Below are 17,881 nucleotides of genomic sequence, written 5' to 3'. Positions count from 1 at the left end.
TCCTCACCTTTTTGGACACTAAGGGCAATTTAACATGGCCAATCCACCTAACCTGCACATCTTTGGACACTAAGGGGCAATTTAACATGGCCAATCCACCTAACCTGTACATCCTTGGACACTAAGGGACAATTTAACATGGCCAATCCACCTAACCTGCACATCTTTGGATTGTGGGAGGAAACCGGAGCACCCGGAGGAAACCCACGCTCACACGGGGAGGATGTGCAGACTCCGCACAGACAGTGACCCAAGCCGGAATCGAACCTGGGACCCTGGAGCTGTCAACCAGTGCGATCCACTTGTTCTACCGTGCTGCCCATTGAGACCATTTAACATCATCGAGCATCCCATGAGCAATTCCCAGACTTGGTTCAGGAACTCATCCAATGGGAAAATTGTTCCAACGGGAAAATTGGCTCCGGCGAACGATGTTTTGACTTACAGCGTGGTTTTCAGCAATCAATTGTTCAGGTCCATTGTGCCCTGAAGGTGGCAACGCAGGTTGATAGTGGTCAAGAAGGCATACAGCATGCTTGCCTTCATCGGACGGGGTATTGAGTACAAGGGTTGGCAGGTCATGTTACAGTTGTATAGGACTTTGGTTCGGCCACATTTGGAATACTGCGTGCAGTTCTGGTCGCCACATTACCAGAAGGATGTGGATGCTTTGGAGAGGGTGCAGAGGAGGTTCACCAGGATGTTGCCTGGTATGGAGGGTGCTAGCTATGAAGAAAGGTTGAGTAGATTAGGATTGTTTTCGTTGGAAAGACGGAGGTTGAGGGGGGGACCTGATTGAGGTCTACAAAATTATGAGAGGTATGGACAGAGTGGATAGCAACAAGCTTTTTCCAAGGGTGGGGTGTCAATTACAAGGGGTCACGATTTCAAGGTGAGAGGGGGAAAGTTTCAGGGAGATGTGCGTGGAAAGTTTTTTACGCAGAGGGTGGTGGGTGCCTGGAACGCTTTGCCAGCAGAGGTGGTAGAGGCGGGCATGATAGCATCATTTAAGATGCATCTGGACAGATGTGAACGGGCGGGGAACAGAGGGAAGTAGACCTTGGAAAATAGGCAACAGGTTTAGATAAAGGATCTGGATCGGCGCAGGCTGGGAGGGCCGAAGGGCCTGTTCCTGTGCTGTAATTTTCTTTGTTCTTTGTTCAATTGTGTCATTGAGTCCAAGGACTGAATGCAAAGATATGGAGGGAGAGCACATTGCTCAAGCCAGAATGATGGGTTCAATGGCTGACTTCTGTGCTGGGTGCCCCTATAGTTCAACTGAGGACCTCAATAAAGCCCCATAGATCTTTCATTCTTATGACCAACACTCAAAATGTGTCGTTTCCTGCATATTATATTCAGCTGCAGTTGAATAAATGCTGCTGAACGTTCTTATAACAAATGTGACCTCAAATGGTGGAATATTAAATCTCGACTCTTGTGTTTTTTCGTCACCAAAATGAAAATTATTTTTCCCATGTTGCTGCAAATTAAGGAGAGCCAAAGACAATTTGCCTGATCTTAGCTTTGTAATATTCAGCTTTCACAAAGCAGAAGATAAAACCCGCCACTGGGGGGCCTGAAGAGGAATCTATTGACAGGAATAACAGGCAGTCAATGTTGTTTGTGAAGGTCACTGCCTGGAATTCTTCATCTGGTCACAAGAGGGCAGCAATGCTCTTTTGAAATGCAAGCGGACAGAGTGAAGCTTAAATCTAAGATTCTGATTGGCCAACACAGTGGTCACAACTTTGGGTAATGATGTTGCGCTCGAAGCACATTTACGGAGATATATACGAGTATAGACGAGTAACCAATCAATTTAAAATGCTTCATTATATTCTGGAACATAGCCATGATGTGGAGATGCCGGCGTTGGACTGGGGTGAGCACAGTAAGAAGTCTTACAACACCAGGTTACAGTCCAAAAGGTTTGTTTCAAACACTAGCTTTCGGAGCACGGCTCCTTCCTCAGGTGAATGGAGAGGTAGGTTCCAGAAATATACAGAACATAGAACATACAGTGCAGAAGGAGGCCATTTGGCCCATCGAGTCTGCACCGACCCACTTAAGCCCTCACGTCCACCCTATCCCCGTAACCCAATAACCCCTCCTAACGTTTTTGGACACTAAGGGACAATTTATCACGGCCAATCCACCTAACCTGTACATCTTTGGACACTAAGGGACAATTTATCATGGCCAATCCACCTAACCTGCACATCTTTGGACACTAAGGGACAATTTATCATAGCCAATCCACCTAACCTGTACATCTTTGGACACTAAGGGATAATTTAGCATGGCCAATCCACCTAACCTGCACATCTTTGGACACTAAGGGACAATTTAACACGGCCAATCCACCTAACCTGTACATCTTTGGACTGTGGGGGGAAACGGGAGCACCCGGAGGAAACCCACGCAGACACGGGGAGAACATGTAGACTCCGCACAGACAGTGATCCAAGCCGCGAATCGAACCTGGGACCCTGGCGCTGTGAGGCAGCAGTGCTAACCACAATGCTACCGTGCTGCCCATCTAGCTTGTGTTTAAAACAGTTCATCTGGGGGTCATGTGATGTGAGTGCAGGAACGGTGGTGTTCTCGTGAGCTCTGGCTCGTCTCATCTTTTAACCCTTTATTTTATCCCAGTGCGCATCCCATAATTCTCTTTTTTTTGTCTTGTAAATGTCCCTGGATGATTCTGGTCGGAGTTTCGTGATGAAGAGCTGAGGTAAATCCTGGTTTGATTGAGGTGGTTGGAGGTGGCTGGTGAGGGGCCCAGCTTGCAGTGTTGGTGTTGCTGGCGACTGGGGCCTTCGCCTCGGCAGTGCTGTCGGCATCCGGACGATGGCTGCCATTGTGAACGATGGTCTGGACGATGATCTCAGCTCCGAGGTGCAGCTTTTTGCTGCTCACGTTGATGAATTGTGAAATATCCTCTAGAGAATGGTTGGAAGTGGACAAGAGAATCTTGTATTTGAGAGAGGAATTGCCCTGGAAATCCTGCTGCATGGTGTGTCCTGTATCCTGATGGACTTGGGGAGCAGGAGCCGGACAAGGAGTGTTTCTAAGCCTGGTCTCTTGTGAGGAGTGGCGGGAGGGGGGGGGCGAGTTCCTGACTGAATTTGAGAATTGGCTGCCATACTTTCGCAATCTCAATTCGAAGGCTGGGCTTTACAGGTTTGACGGAGCACATTGTATCCGGACTTCGAGGCCTGGCGTTGGTTGTAGGCCCTGACCACTGGTCCTATATTATCCTGCTGCATGGTGTGTCGTTTATCCTGATGGACTTGGGGAGCAGGAGCTGGACAAGGTGTTCGTGAGCCATGTCTCTTATGAGGAGTGGGTGGGGGTGGGAGGGGGGGGGTGTGTTCCTGACTGAATTTGAGAATTGGCTGCCATACTTTCGCAATCTCGATTCGAAGGCTGGGCATTACAGGTTTGACGGAGCACTTTGCATCCGGACTTCGAGGCCTGCCGTTGGTTGTAGGCCCTGACCACTGGTCCTATATTATCCTGTTCTCGATGTGCACCGTGAGGGGTTGGGGCCAGCTAGTCATCGATGTGTTGGGTAAGCTGGGTCTGCGAGGACTGCGTTTACCGCAGCAGTGAGAGAGACAGGCTTCCAACACTTGAAGAAATGCGACTCTATTTTATTGAACTCTTAACTATCATACATACCTTAACTGTGGGTTGACACTGTGCTGAGTTGACTGGAGACCTGAGGCTAACCTGACCAGACTATCTTACTACCACATGGTGGATGTTCTAGTTGTTGCTACACGGGCTCTGACTGTCTCAGAGGCTGCATCCCCAGAGAGCGGGAAAACTGGTGCCCTCTGGCTTTATAGTGGCCGTGTCCTGTCTGGTGATTGGCTGCTGTGTGCTGTGTGCTCACTGGTCATCCTGTGTGTCAATCACTGCCTGTCTGTGCACCATCGTATACCTGTGTGCATATTATGACAGTATCGTCAAGTCATCTCCCTGGACGAGGCCTAAGTTCTTAGCTGACTGAGCGCGAGGCGACAGCGTGGCCGAGGTGAGGATGTTTCGTTCGATGGAGTATTTGAGAGATCCTGAGGGCTGTTTGACAATCCTACCATAGCTTCGGCCTTTCCAAACGATATAGATGGTGTTATTATCGTGCAGTTCATCAATAATTCTGGACTTGACTTCCGGTGGCTGTGATGGATCAGTAAGCCACACATCTGGGAGCTCCCGTTTTAAAGAGCTTTTTCGGCTCTTTTGAGAGCCCAAAACGGAAATTTTTCGACGTCTCCCGGTGGGGGAAGGTGTGCTGAACGACTTTCCCTGCAGTCCATGACTCGAACTCGGAGTGGAAAGGGGGAAAAAACAGCAGCAGCTCCTCAGAAAAAACGGGGGAAGGGATCCAAGATGGCCGCCGACAGAGCTCCAGAGGAATGGAGACTCTGGGCCCAGGAACAACAAACTGATCTCCTGCGCTGCTTTAAAGAATTCAAGGATGAAGTACTGAGCTCTCTGCAGGAAACAAACAGAAGGCTGTCAGAGATTCAGTCCACCCAGGGTGCTGCCATCAAGAAGTTGCAGACGCAGGCCATTGAACGAGAGGAGGAGGCCGTGGTCCTCGTGAGTAAGGTGGAGGGGCACGAAGCACTCCACAAGAAGTGGCAGGAACGCTTTGAGGAGCTGGATCACCGCATGAGGCGGGAAAACCTGCGGATCTTGGGCCTTGCAGAGGGGCTGGAGGGATCGGACCTGACAGCCTATGTGGCTGTAATGCTGAATTCGCTAGTGGGGGCCGGATCTCTCCATCTGCCCTTGGAGCTGGAGGGAGCGCACAGGGTGCTGGCCAGGAGGCCCAAGGAAGATGAACCCCCGCGTGCGGTGCTGGTGAGGTTCCACCGGTTCAGTGATCGGGAGTGCGTGCTGCGCTGGGCCAAGAAGGTGAAGAGCAGCAATTGGGAGAATGGGGTAGTGCGGATCTACCAGGACTGGAGTGCGGAGGTGGCTAAGCGGTGTCCGGATTTAATCAGACGAAAGAGGTGCTTTATAGAAAAAAGATAAAGTTCGGAATGTTGCCGCCCGCGCGCCTGTGGGTAACTTATTTGGACCGGCACCATTATTTCGATTCCCCGGAGGAGGCGTGGGCCTTCGTGCGGACGGAGAAACTGGACTTGAACTAGGGGTTCGGGGTTGCGAGGTCGGCTGTAAGATATTAGTGCTGGATTCTGCTGTTGCTGTGTTCTCTTTTTCTTCTGTTGTTTTCTTCTTGTTTTAGTACTTTTGCAATTTTGATATGGTTATTTACGGAGGGGTTGTTCTGCTATGTTTTTGTTTTTGTGCTGTGGGACATTGTCTGGGCTGTGTATCTTGCGAGGAGGGTTGGGGGGGGTTTGTTGTATTCTATGCCGGAGTGGGGGTATGGAGTGGGGCTGATATTTGGGAGCTGCGTCAGAAGGGTGTGGTGGGGCAGTGCAAAAGCGCGGGCTTTCCTCTGGTTTCCCGTGCTGCGGGGCTGGGGGGTGGAGATGGTGACGGGGGAGGCGGGGCCTTAACTGGTTCTTCCCCGCGCTGGAGCGGTGCCAGGAGGAGGGATAGATTGGGGGATGATCCCACTTCGGGAGGGGTCGGGCTATTGGCGGGAGTTTCCGGGGTCAGCAGAAGTTAGCTGACCCACGGAAGTACAATGGAGGACGGTTCGCGGCTGGGAGGGTTCCTAGCCTGGGGGGGGAAGGGAGGGGGGGAAAGGGGAATACCGGGTTACTGCTGGTAGGGTCAAGAAGGAGCTGGTGGGGGCTGGGGGGACAGAGGTGAGGGGTTGTCGCTATGGGGACGGGGTCGAGCAGGGGGTGCTGGCCTGGGGCGGGCAGTCAACGGGCTATGGCTAGCCGACGGGGGAGGGGGGCGGGACGTCCTCTGATCCGGTTGGTCACCTGGAATGTGAGAGGGTTGAATGGGCCGGTGAAGCGGTCGAGGGTACTGGCTCACCTGAAGGGGCTAAAGGCGGATGTGGCAATGCTTCAGGAGACCCACCTGAGGGTGGCGGACCAGGTCCGCCTGAGGAAGGGATGGGTGGGGCAGGTTTTCCACTCGGGGTTGGATGTAAGGAACCGGGGAGTGGCGATTCTGGTGGGGAGAAATGTGTTGTTTGAGGCATCGGAGGTGGTGGCGGATAAGGGGGGTAGGTATGTGATGGTTAGGGGCAGGCTACAAGGAGAGAAGGTGGTACTGGCTAGTGTGTATGCCCCAAATTGGGACGATGCGGGCTTTATGAGGCGTATGTTGGGACGGATCCCGGATCTGGAGGCGGGAGGTCTGATCATAGGGGGGGACTTTAATACGGTGTTGGATCCTTCACTGGATCGGTCCAGCTCTAGGACGGGTAGGAGGCCGGCGGCGGCCAAGGTACTGAGAGGGTTTATGGATCAGATGGGTGGGGTGGATCCATGGAGGTTTGTAAGGCCGAGGGCACGCGAGTACTCTTTCTTCTCCCACGTACATAGGGTCTACTCTCGGATAGATTTCTTCGTGGTGAGTAGGGGACTGATTCCGAGAGTGGAGGAGGCCGAGTATTCGGCCATTGCAATCTCCGACCACGCTCCGCATTGGATAGAGTTGGAGATGGGAGAGGTGCGAGACCAACGTCCGTTGTGGCGGTTGGATGTGGGGTTGTTGGCGGAGGAGGAGGTGTGTAGGAGGGTCCGGGCAAGTATTGAGGGGTACCTTGAGGTGAATGATACGGGGGAGGTTCAGGTGGGGATGGTCTGGGAAGCCCTGAAGGCAGTAATTCGTGGGGAGCTGATATCCATCCGGGCACACAGGGAGAGGAGCGAAAGGAGTGAGAGGGATAGACTGGTGGGAAAGATGCTGGAGGTGGACAGGAGGTATGCAGAGGCACCAGAGGAGGGACTGTTGGGGGAGAGGCGCAGCCTGCAGGCTAAATTTGATTTGCTGACCACTAGAAAGGCGGAGGCACAGTGGAGGAAGGCACAAGGGGCAGTGTACGAACATGGTGAAAAGGCGAGTAGGATGCTGGCTCATCAGCTGCGTAAGCGGGATGCGGCTAAGGAGATTGCTGGAGTGAGAGATAAGAGTGGGAATGTGGTGCGGAAGGGGGTAGAGGTGAATGAGGTCTTCAAGGATTTTTACGGGGAACTGTACCGGTCGGAGCCAACGGGGGAGAGGAGGGGAATGGAGAGGTTCCTTGACGGGCTTTCTTTCCCGAAGGTGCAGGAGGAGAAGGTGGAGGGGTTGGGTGCGCCGATTGAGCTGGAGGAGCTAGTTAAGGGGATCGGGCAGATGCAGTCAGGGAAGGCACCGGGGCCGGATGGGTTCCCGGTGGAATTTTATAAAAAGTTTGTGGGCCCCTTGCTGGTGCGAACACTCAATGAAGTGTGGGAGGGGGGGACTTTGCCCCCGACGATGTCACGGGCGCTGATCTCGTTAATTTTAAAGAAGGACAAGGACCCCAGCAGTGTGGTTCATACAGGCCCATATCTCTCCTCAACGTGGACGCTAAGGTGCTGGCAAAAATCCTGGCCACCAGGATAGAGGACTGTGTGCCAGAGGTTGTGCACGAGGACCAGACAGGGTTTGTGAAGGGAAGGCAGCTGAACACGAATGTGCGGAGATTGCTGAATGTCATTATGATGCCGGCGATTGAGGGGGAGGCAGAGATAGTGGTGGCACTGGATGCGGAGAAGGCCTTCGATAGAGTGGAGTGGGGGTACCTATGGGAGGTGTTGGGGAGGTTTGGATTTGGTGAAGGGTTCATTAGATGGGTAAGGCTGCTATATGAGGCCCCGATGGCGTGCGTGGCTACGAATAGGAGGAGGTCGGAGTACTTCCGGCTTTACCGAGGGACCGGGCAGGGTTGCCCCTTGTCCCCCTTGTTGTTTGCACTGGCAATCGAGCCGCTGGCGATGGCATTGAGAGATTCAGAGAGGTGGAGAGGCTTGGTGCGAGGTGGAGAGGAACATAGGGTGTCGTTGTATGCCGACGACCTGTTACTGTATGTGGCGGACCCGGTGGGAGGGATGCCGGGAGTGATGGAGTTACTAGCCGAGTTTGGGACCTTCTCAGGTTATAAATTAAACTTAGGCAAGAGCGAGGTGTTTGTGGTGCACCCTGGAGACCAGGAGGAAGGAATTGGTAGGCTCCCGCTTAGGCGGGCAGGGGAGAGCTTTAGGTACCTGGGGGTGCAAGTGGCCAGGGACTGGGGGACTCTCCACAAGCATAACTTTACCAGGCTGGTAGATCAGATGGAGGAGGAGTTCAGGAGGTGGGACATGCTGCCATTGTCGTTGGCGGGGAGGGTGCAGTCCGTCAAAATGACAGTGCTTCCGAGGTTCTTGTTCCTTTTTCAGTGCCTGCCCATATTTATCCCCAGGGCCTTCTTTAGGAGAGTGACTAGCAGTATTCTGAGTTTTGTGTGGGCACATGGGACACCGAGAGTGAGGAGGGTGTTCCTGGAGCGAGGAAGGGATGGAGGTGGGCTGGCACTGCCCAACCTTCTGGGGTACTATTGGGCAGCCAATGTGTCAATGGTGCGTAAATGGGTGATGGAGGGGGGAGGGGCGGCGTGGAAAAGAATGGAGATGGCATCATGTAGAGGTACGAGCCTGGGTGCCATGGTAACGGCACCGTTGCCGCTCTCCCCTAAGAGGTTTACCACGAGCCCGGTGGTGGAGGCGGCATAGGGGGGAAACAGGGGGCTCGATGGAGGCTCCACTGGGTGGCAACCATCGGTTCATCCTGGGGAACACGGATGGGGGATTCAGGGGGTGGCAAAGGGCGGGCATCAGCAAATTGAGGGACCTGTTTATTGGCGGGAGGTTTGCGGGCCTGGGGGAACTGGAAGATAAATTTGGCCTTCCCCAGGGGAACATGTTCAGATACCTGCAGGTAAAGGCGTTTGCTAGGCGACAGGTAGAGGGATTCCCTTTGCTGCCCTCGCAGGGGGCGATGGACAGAGTGCTTTCGGGGGTGTGGGTAGGAGAGGGGAAGGTGTCTGACATCTATAAGGTAATGCAGGAGGTGGAGGAGTCGTCAGTGGAGGAGCTGAAGGCTAAATGGGAGGAGGAACTCGGGGAGCAGATAGAGGACGGGACTTGGGCGGATGCCTTGGAGAGAGTCAACTCTTCCTCCTCATGTGCGAGGCTTAGTCTCATCCAATTTAAGGTGCTGCACCGGGCCCACATGTCCGGGACTAGGATGAGTAGGTTCTTCGGGGGTGAGGACAGGTGCACCAGATGTTCGGGGAGTCCTGCGAACCACGCCCATATGTTCTGGGCATGCCCAGCACTGGAAGAATTCTGGAAGGGGGTGGCGGGGACGGTGTCGAGGGTGGTTGGATCCAGGGTCAAACCAGGGTGGGGACTCGCGATTTTTGGAGTTGCGGTAGAGCCGGGTGTGCAGGAGGCGAAAGAGGCCGGTGTCCTGGCCTTTGCGTCCCTAGTAGCCCGTCGAAGGATTCTGTTACAATGGAAGGATGCAAGGCCCCCAAGAGTGGAGACCTGGATCAGTGACATGGCGGGATTTATAAAATTGGAAAAGGTCAAATTTGCCCTGAGAGGATCAATACAAGGGTTCTATAAACGATGGCAGCCTTTTCTGGACTTCCTGGCTCAGAGATAGGTAACTGGGTCAATAGCAGCAGCAACCCCGGGGGGGGGGGGGCATTATTGTAGTGTTTATTCTGTAACTTTATAGTGTGTTAATATGCGTTGTTGTTAAAATGCTGGGTTGTTCATGGGGATGGGGCGAATGTATATGATTGTTAATATTATTGTTATTTTCGGTATTTTACTAAGGTGCGTCAATGTTGTATAAAATCAAAATTTCTCAATAAAAATTATTTTTAAAAAAAAACAAGGAAAAATAATTCTGGACTTTATTCCCTTGTGATTGTGCTGATGATGTCTTGTTGTCTTTTTTCCCAGCGAGGGTGGGAGCACGAGAACGAGGGTCGTCTGTTCTCCTGTTTTAGCAAAAGATGATATTGGGTTGGTAATGTAATATGTGGTTTGTGCACAGTTTTGTTCCTGTTTTTTTTTAATGTGCTGGAATCCTTACAGTTATGAGAAGTTGAGACGCTCCTTATATTGTTTATAATGAAGCTGAGAGGGTTCTTGGCGAGGTGCTTGGTGGATGGTTAGAGTTAGTTAAGTTCTCACTAGGATTGAGGATAGCCTCCAGTTAGAGCGAAGTGTTTCGGGTTTTTAGTTTTCTTATTACTTTGAATCTTGAGAGTCCGTGTCCATCTCCTTTGAAGGGCCCGGGCAGATCCTTGTATCCCGGAGAGGACTGCGTTCTTTCTGACTCTTCCTCGGGTTGGAGTATTTTAGAGCTTTGAGAGGAGGGGGTAATGAGTAGGGGCGCACGCCAGGGTGGGGTTGGTTAATCCGTGTTCGAACTGTTGAAGCGAGAGTCTGTATGCTGTGCCTCTGCGTTGTTGGAGTCCTTCTTCGGTTTGGGGGTGGGCTTGATGGGGGAGTTTGGAGCCCTCCTCTAAGTGGTCTTATATCCCGTTTTCCTGAGTGTCCTCCTCATTGTGGTGGGGTATTCCCGAGGGAGGCAGTGTCTTTGTCTCTGTTGAGGTGGAGCCGTCATGTCCATGAGTATCCTCTTTACAAAGGCATACCGTGCCGGTCTGTGGCTAACGTCCCTGGGCTAAATCGGGCCTTCCTCCCTGAGGGATGTTCTCTATCTCTTCACCTGGCTGAGCAACATACCGTTAGAAACCCTGGTTTGATTCAATTGGTTAGGGGGGGTTCCCTTAGCGTTCCGAGGGGAAAGAATAGGTCCCTCTCCCAAAACACCCAATAACTGGGTGTCAATAATTGCCGATTCCTCTTCTCGCCGGTAGTGGGATCTCCCTGGTTGAGGCTGATGTGATTGTTCTCGTGTCGGTGAGGTTGGTGCACTGCCCTGGGTGTGGTCAGTGAGGAATGGGGGTGGCTGAGTGATCGGCCTTGGGTGTGTGCTGGGTATACTGACTCCTGTGTGTCAGAGTGCACTGGACTAGGCCAGGTCCAGTGCTGTGGTTGGTATCCTGTGTTGCTCCCCTTATGCTTGGGATGTCCCTTCTCGACGGCGCTCATTTGGGACGTCCTGAGAGGCTGGGGTTTTTATTTTGACATATTTGAATATCCTTGATTGACGGACTCCTTTGGACGGACTCCACGAGGGCCTGGGATTGAGCCGAGTCCTGGACTATGATTGATTACCCCCCTTAGAGTTGGGACAGTCCCTTGCCTAAACAAGTCATTTTTTCTCCTCTTCATTAATAAGTGGTGGGGTCCGCCAGGAAATATGGACCCCTAGCTGGATCCTGCGACCTTCAGCTTCTGGTAGTCCTCCCTATTTCTTTAAGCCCTGTTTCGATTTGGGAGTTGCGAGGCGTTGACTGCATTGACCACAATCTGAATCTATATCTGCTGGCCCCCTCTGTATAAATATATGAAATGATGATCCTTCTGTACTCTGCCTGAGGTTGGCGTGGTGTGGAATCTGTATAACGTTCTTTAGAATTTGCTCTTGCATGTTTTCTTTGTATATTTTTCTTTTCTGTCATGGTGGGGGTTAAAGAACCGTGATTGGCTCCTGCAGGAGGGTCTGTTATCGGAGGGGCGGAGGCTATTGGTGCCTCTGGTATTGCTGGAGGTGAGGGAGGTGTGTTCTGGCGCAAAAGACTTATCCTGAACTCTTGCCGTTGCGCGCAATTGCCACATGGGACAGTGTGCGCCATTTTACCGTGTTTTCATGGCCTCATCCTTCGCTCCCTTGTTCTCTGATGGTGCCAAGTTGAGTCTAATGATCTTACTGGGCCAGCCATATTGCTGTTCTCCTGTCGCCCTCAGTATCCAAGCGTTGAGACTTTTTTATTCTTGATGAACCGCACCAATCCTGTGGTTTTGTTGCGTTATTTGTTCAATAAAGCTTCAATAAATAAGCTTTAAAAAAAAACAAGTCATCTAACTACCACAATTCTTCCAGCTGGTATATAATGGGCCCTGTACACTGGGCCTTGTATTCACCATGGGCGAAATTTATTTGGCTCTGCGGTGTTCGATTGATTTTGCGCGTCTTGTAACTGATTGATGCTCACTGTGCTCAATTGGTTAAGGCTGGGTGATGACTCAAGGGCAGAGTCAACCCACACCACAGAAGCTAGAGCTGGGGGAAACATTGAATGCGGACATTTTGTGTTTGCCGGGGTATTTTAGAACTCTTGGAAATAAGCCTGTTGCCCACTTAGGAACTAGTGTCATCTCTACGTAGCTCAAAAAGGTCAAAAAGGGAGCATGTGTTCGGGGACATGCTATAATACTGTCATTCTCCTCACCTCTTTTAGCATGTTCCCCCCCTCCCGCACTTGCAGCACGGATTGACGAACACGTCCTTATACTGAACAATATATATGTCAGAGTTTGTCCAACTGTGCGCGAGAGGGCCCACCGAGGAGATCACGTACCTCTGAGTGCGGCAAATGACAGTCACCATGGAAAACACCACCCCGACAGCAAGTCCGAGATCTGCATTCAACATGATTACAGCCAGCCACGTGACAACCCAGACCATCTGGAAAAAAAGAAGGACAAGTGACTGTTTAGGTGGATCCAGGAGGTGTGTGGGGAGGGCGGTGGTTATGGTGAGGACTTTACGTGGTGCAGGGCTTCACAAAAAAAGAAAGATTTCAGGTTCAATCCCCGGTCTCCGTTGAATTGAAGGCAGTTATTGAACTTTTTTTTAAAATTCCAATTAAGGGGCAATTTAGCGTGGCCAATCCACCTACCCTGCACATCTTTGGGTTGTGGGGGCAAGACCCACGCAGACACGGGGAAAATGTGTAAACTCCACACAGTGACCCCGGGTCCTCGGCGCTGTGAGGCAGCAGTGCTAACCACTGCTCCGCTGTGCTGCCCCCATTATTGAACTTCTTAAAGTGAAGCTGCCACATCAGCAAAGCCATCAAAGACACCCAAATGGAACAACTTACAAAATCCATCTTGCTGACTCTCCACAGCTCTGGAAGGTCCTTAAACTGGAGGAACATCTGGCGTAGGCTGGTGACGTTAATACAGGCCAGGACTGCCTGCAAAGACAGGTTATTTTGTGAATATTTTCTCTGATCTACAACTCTCTGGCAAGAAAATGGCATTTACCGCTTGAGAAAATATTCACAGATCGTGACAGATTTTGCTTTCTCCCCCTTCTCTTTCAACTCCACCTATTCCCTCCAAATCAAGGGGAGCCTTCCGGAAATCTGGACAGGCCTCGGCCTTTTCATAGGCCAGTTAAAGAGTCAACCACGTTGCTGTGGGTCTGGAGTCACATGTAGGCCAGACCGGGTAAGGACGGCAGATTTCCTTCCCTAAAGGACATTACTGAGCCAGATGGGTTTTTAACTATACTCAATGATAGTTTCAAGGCCGCCATTACTCTACAATTCCCTCAAAAGGCTTCAGGGACACCTCTTTTTTTGGTCAGGTCTGAAGAGTGTGGTAAACCACTGTTGCACCTATCTTGGGTGATGTATGGTAGGACCTGTACGACAGGTACAACGGTAGTCCCTGCCTGCTGGCTCCGCCCAGTAGGCGGAGTATAAAAATGTGTGTCCTCCGTGCAGCAGCCATTTCGCCAGCTGCTGTGGGAGGCCATACATCTTAGAGCAATAAAGCCTCAGTTGTATTCAACTCTCGTCTTTGTGCAATTGATCGTGCATCAATTTATTGCTCTAAGATTTTCAGAAGATGGACCTCCGCATCAAGCCGGATCGCCTGCAGCTGGATCTGCAATCAAACTACGCCACAAAGGACTTTCAGCACTGGCTAGCTTGTTTCGAGGCGTACATCAACTCGGCGCCAAGCCCTGTTCCGGAGGCTCAGAAAATACAGATACTGTACTCGAGGTTGAGCTCCAACGTCTTTCCGATGATCCAGGACGCGCAAAACTACGCCGAAGCCATGACGCTACTAAAAGTAAATTACGCCCAGAAGACGAACGTGCTCGCCACTAGCTCTCAACTCCCTGGTGAGTCCAGAGAAGACCTCTGGCGGGCGCTAATCCCACTAGTCTGGGACTGTGACTGTCAGGCCATTATGGGTACTGAACATTCTAACCTCCTCATGCGGGACGTGTTTGTGACAGGTATTTGGGTCGGACCTCATACGCCAGCGACTTTTAGAAGGGGCCACGCTCGATCTCGCAGAGACAAAGAAGCTCGCGCTCTCTATGACGGTTGTCCCGCGTAATGTTCAGGCCTACACCCCCAGCCGCGCGGCCCACCCCTCCTGCGCATCGTGGACCCCACAGACGGCTGCCCCAGCGGGGGCCTTACCCAGCCAATACGCCTGCGCCACACGCCAGCCAGTGAACCCCGGCGGTCCCCAATGTTACTTTTGCGGCCAGCAGAAACACCCCCGCCAATGTTGCCTGGCCCGCGCTGCCCTTTGTAAGGCTTGCGGTAAGAAGGGCGTCCCAGGCCCGCGCAGTCGCCGCTAACGCCCCCACCACCCTCGTTTACGGACAATGGGTGCCGCCCACTTCACCTCCCCGGACCACGTGCGGCCAGTGGGCGCCGCCATCTTCCCCTCTGCGCAACACGTGCGGCCCATGGGCGCCGCCATCTTTTTCAACCCCCGCCACGTGCGGCCCATTTTTTCCTCCCCAAGATCTTCAGGCGCCGCCATCTTGTCTCCCCCACTGCACATGGGCACCACCAGTGTTCCAGGACCCGTGCCCCCCCCGGGCTCCCCATCATCCGACACCAGCGACGACCAACCACGACTTGCCCCAGTGACCATTGACCAGTCTCGTCCGCACAACCTGGCCACCGCATCGACCAGCGTTAAGATCGACAGACACGTTACCTCTTGCCTGCTGGACTCCGGGAGCACCGAAAGCTTCATCCACCCGGATACGGTAAGGCGCTGCTACCTCCCGGTCCACCCTGCCAATCAAAGAATCTCCCTGGCCTCCGGATCCCATTCCATGGCGATCCGGGAGTTCTGCACGGTCACTCTCACGGTCCAGGGCGTAGAATTCAGCGGCTTCCGCCTCTACGTCCTCCCTAACCTCTGCGCTGCCTTACTACTCGGCCTGGACTTCCACTGTGACCTCCAGAGCCTAACCCTGAAATTCGGCGGGCCCCTACCTCCCCTTACTGTGTGCGGCCTTGCGACCCTAAAGGTCGATCCACCTTCCCTCTTCGCAAATCTAACCCCGGATTGCAAACCCGTCGCCACCAGGAGCAGACGGTACAGCACCCAGGACAGGACCTTCATCAGGTCTGAGGTCCAGCGGCTGCTTCGGGAGGGCATTATCGAGGCCAGCAACAGCCCTTGGAGAGCCCAAGTGGTAGTAGTTAAAACTGGGGAGAAACACAGAATGGTCATGGACTACAGACAGACCATCAATCGGTACACGTAGCTCGACGCGTACCCCCTCCCACGTATATCTGATACGGTCAATCAGATTGCACAGTACCGGGTCTTCTCGACAGTGGACCTGAAATCCGCCTACCACCAGCTCCCCATCCGTAAATCGGACCGTCCATACACGGCCTTCGAGGCAGACGGCCGCCTCTATCACTTCCTCAGGGTTCCCTTCGGCGTCACCAACGGCGTCTCGGTATTCCAAAGGGAGATGGACCGAATGGTCGACCGGTACGGTTTGCGAGCCACCTTTCTGTACCTAGACAACGTCACCATCTGCGGCCATGATCAGCAGGACCACGACGCCAACCTTGCCAAATTCCTCCACACTGCCACTCTCCTAAACCTCACCTACAACAAGGAGAAGTGTGTGTTCAGCACGAACCGCTTCGCCATCCTCGGCTATGCGGTCCAGAACAGAGTTCTGGGGCCCGACCCCGATCGCATGCGCCCCCTCATGGAGCTCCCCCTCCCCCACTGCCCCAAGGCCCTCAAACGCTGCCTGGGGTTCTTTTCATACTACGCCCAGGGGCTGGTTTAGCTCACCAGGCTAAATCGCTGGCTTTTAAAGCAGACCAAGCAGGCCAGCAGCACGGTTCGATTCCCGTACCAGCCTCCCCGGACAGGCGCCGGAATGTGGCGACTAGGGGCTTTTCACAGTAACTTCATTGAAGCCTACTCGTGACAATAAGCGATTTTCATTTCATTTCATTTTCAGTGGGTCCCAAACTCTGCGGACAAGGCCCGCCCACTCATACAGTCCACCCATTTTTCCCTGACGCCCGTATCAGAGCCGATATCGCCAAGGCCGGGATGCACGCAGCAGACGAGACACTGCCCTTCCAAGCAGAAAGCGACGCTTCAGATGTCGTCCTAGCCGCCACTCTCAATCAGGCAGGCAGACCCGTGGCATTCTTCTCCCGCACCCTTCATGCCTCAGAAATTCGGCACTCATCCGTCGAAAAAGAGGCCCAGGCTATTGTTGAAGCTGTGCGGCATTGGAGGCATTACCTGACCGGCAGGAGATTCACTCTCCTCACTGACCTACGGTCGGCAGCCTTCATGTTCAATAACACACAGCGGGGCAAGATCAAAAATGATAAGATCTTGAGGTGGAGGATCGAGCTCTCCACCTATAATTACGAGATTTTGTATCACCCCGGTAAGCTCAACAAGCCCCCAGACGCCCTATCCCGAGGTACATGTGCCAGCGCACAAGTAGACCGACTCCGGGTCCTGCAGGACAGCCTTTGTCACCCGGGAGTCACATGGTTGTACCATTTTATAAAGGCCTGCAATCTGTCCTACTCCGTCAAGGAAGTACGGACAATCACCAGGGACTGCCAGGTCTGTGCGGAGTGCAAGCCGCACTTCTACCAGCCAGACTGTGCGCGTCTGGTGAAGGCCTCCCGCCCCTTTGAGCGCCTCAGCGTGGATTTCAAAGGGCCCCTCCACTCCACCGACCGAATCGTGAACCTATGTTTGTCCTGAGTTCATCTCATAAACAAGGGCATCTGGGTAAAACGTTTTAATAATAAACAGGTCGCAGTGTCTGATAATTTACGGACAACACAATGCATCTTGGGACAATTCAGTGGAAGCCGTTTGGCAAAATGTTAGATTTGGTTTAATCTCGCTCACCTTGGGCAGGAAGTAAAACAGTGGACCAATCAAAAGTAAGACCACCAAGACGACAAGGCAGGTAAAAAAACCAGCAAGCTGCAAAATAGAAAGCGGAAAAGTGAACTATGCACAGTTCATGGCAATGTCTTTGGAGCTCAGTGGTAGCAGCTCTCACCTCGGATTTGGAAGGGCCAACACCCACTGGAGAGCTCCCAGTGAGGGGGTGCCACACTGCCGGAGGTGCTGACTTTGAGATGAGCCTGTTAAATCATGCCTCCTCAAGTAAAAGTTAAGAGAAATCTCAGGGGCACTCTCTGAAGAAAGAGAAGGGGCTTCTCTCAGAACCCTGACTGATATTTACCCCCCCCCCCCCCCCCCCCCCCCCCCCCCCCCCAGCCAATATCACCACAACAGGTGTACAGGTCGCTTTGCTGTTTGCGGAATCTTGCTGTGCACAAATTGGCTGCTGCGTTTCCGACATTCCAACAGTGACTACACTTTGAAAGCACCTCATTGGCTGGAAGGCGCTTCGGGAGATCCTGAGGTCGTGAAAGTGGGATAGTCTAATCCATAAGCATCTCCATATCCTTGGTGTCAGTCTTTTGTCAATCCAACAGCAATGGGGTCTCCCAGGTAACTCTCACATTGATTTGCGGTGAAGCTCGGGGTGGGATTTTCCAGCCCCCCCCCACCCCCCCCCCTCCACTGTGGGTGGGATCTTCCAGTGTCGCAGAGGGTGACCCCTTGTGGCGGGTTACCCGGTGCCGGTATGAGTTCCCTACATGCTAAAATTGACCCTCGGTGTCCAAAGGTTAGGTGGGGTTATGAGGATA

The 17,881-nt window shown here is 52.8% G+C and overlaps 1 protein-coding gene across 3 annotated transcripts in view; it reads right to left on the bottom strand.

The window, feature by feature from the left end:
* Positions 1 to 17,881, bottom strand: part of slc26a10 (solute carrier family 26 member 10) — a 127,800-nt gene that overhangs the window by 53,550 nt on the left and 56,369 nt on the right. For all 3 annotated transcript variants that reach the window (XM_038786695.1, XM_038786696.1, XM_038786694.1), the window contains exons 9-11: positions 17,067 to 17,144; positions 12,989 to 13,084; positions 12,464 to 12,570 (exon numbers count right to left, since the gene is read on the bottom strand). In XM_038786695.1, the coding sequence (XP_038642623.1) occupies positions 12,464 to 12,570; positions 12,989 to 13,084; positions 17,067 to 17,144 (281 nt within the window). The remainder of the gene's footprint in view (positions 1 to 12,463; positions 12,571 to 12,988; positions 13,085 to 17,066; positions 17,145 to 17,881) is intronic.

Source organism: Scyliorhinus canicula, chromosome 28 (genome assembly GCF_902713615.1).
Source record: "Scyliorhinus canicula chromosome 28, sScyCan1.1, whole genome shotgun sequence".
In the NCBI taxonomy this organism is placed as follows: Eukaryota; Metazoa; Chordata; class Chondrichthyes; order Carcharhiniformes; family Scyliorhinidae; genus Scyliorhinus; species Scyliorhinus canicula.
Note: the sequence above shows the minus strand (reverse complement) of the source record. Positions and strands in the feature narration are given on the sequence as shown.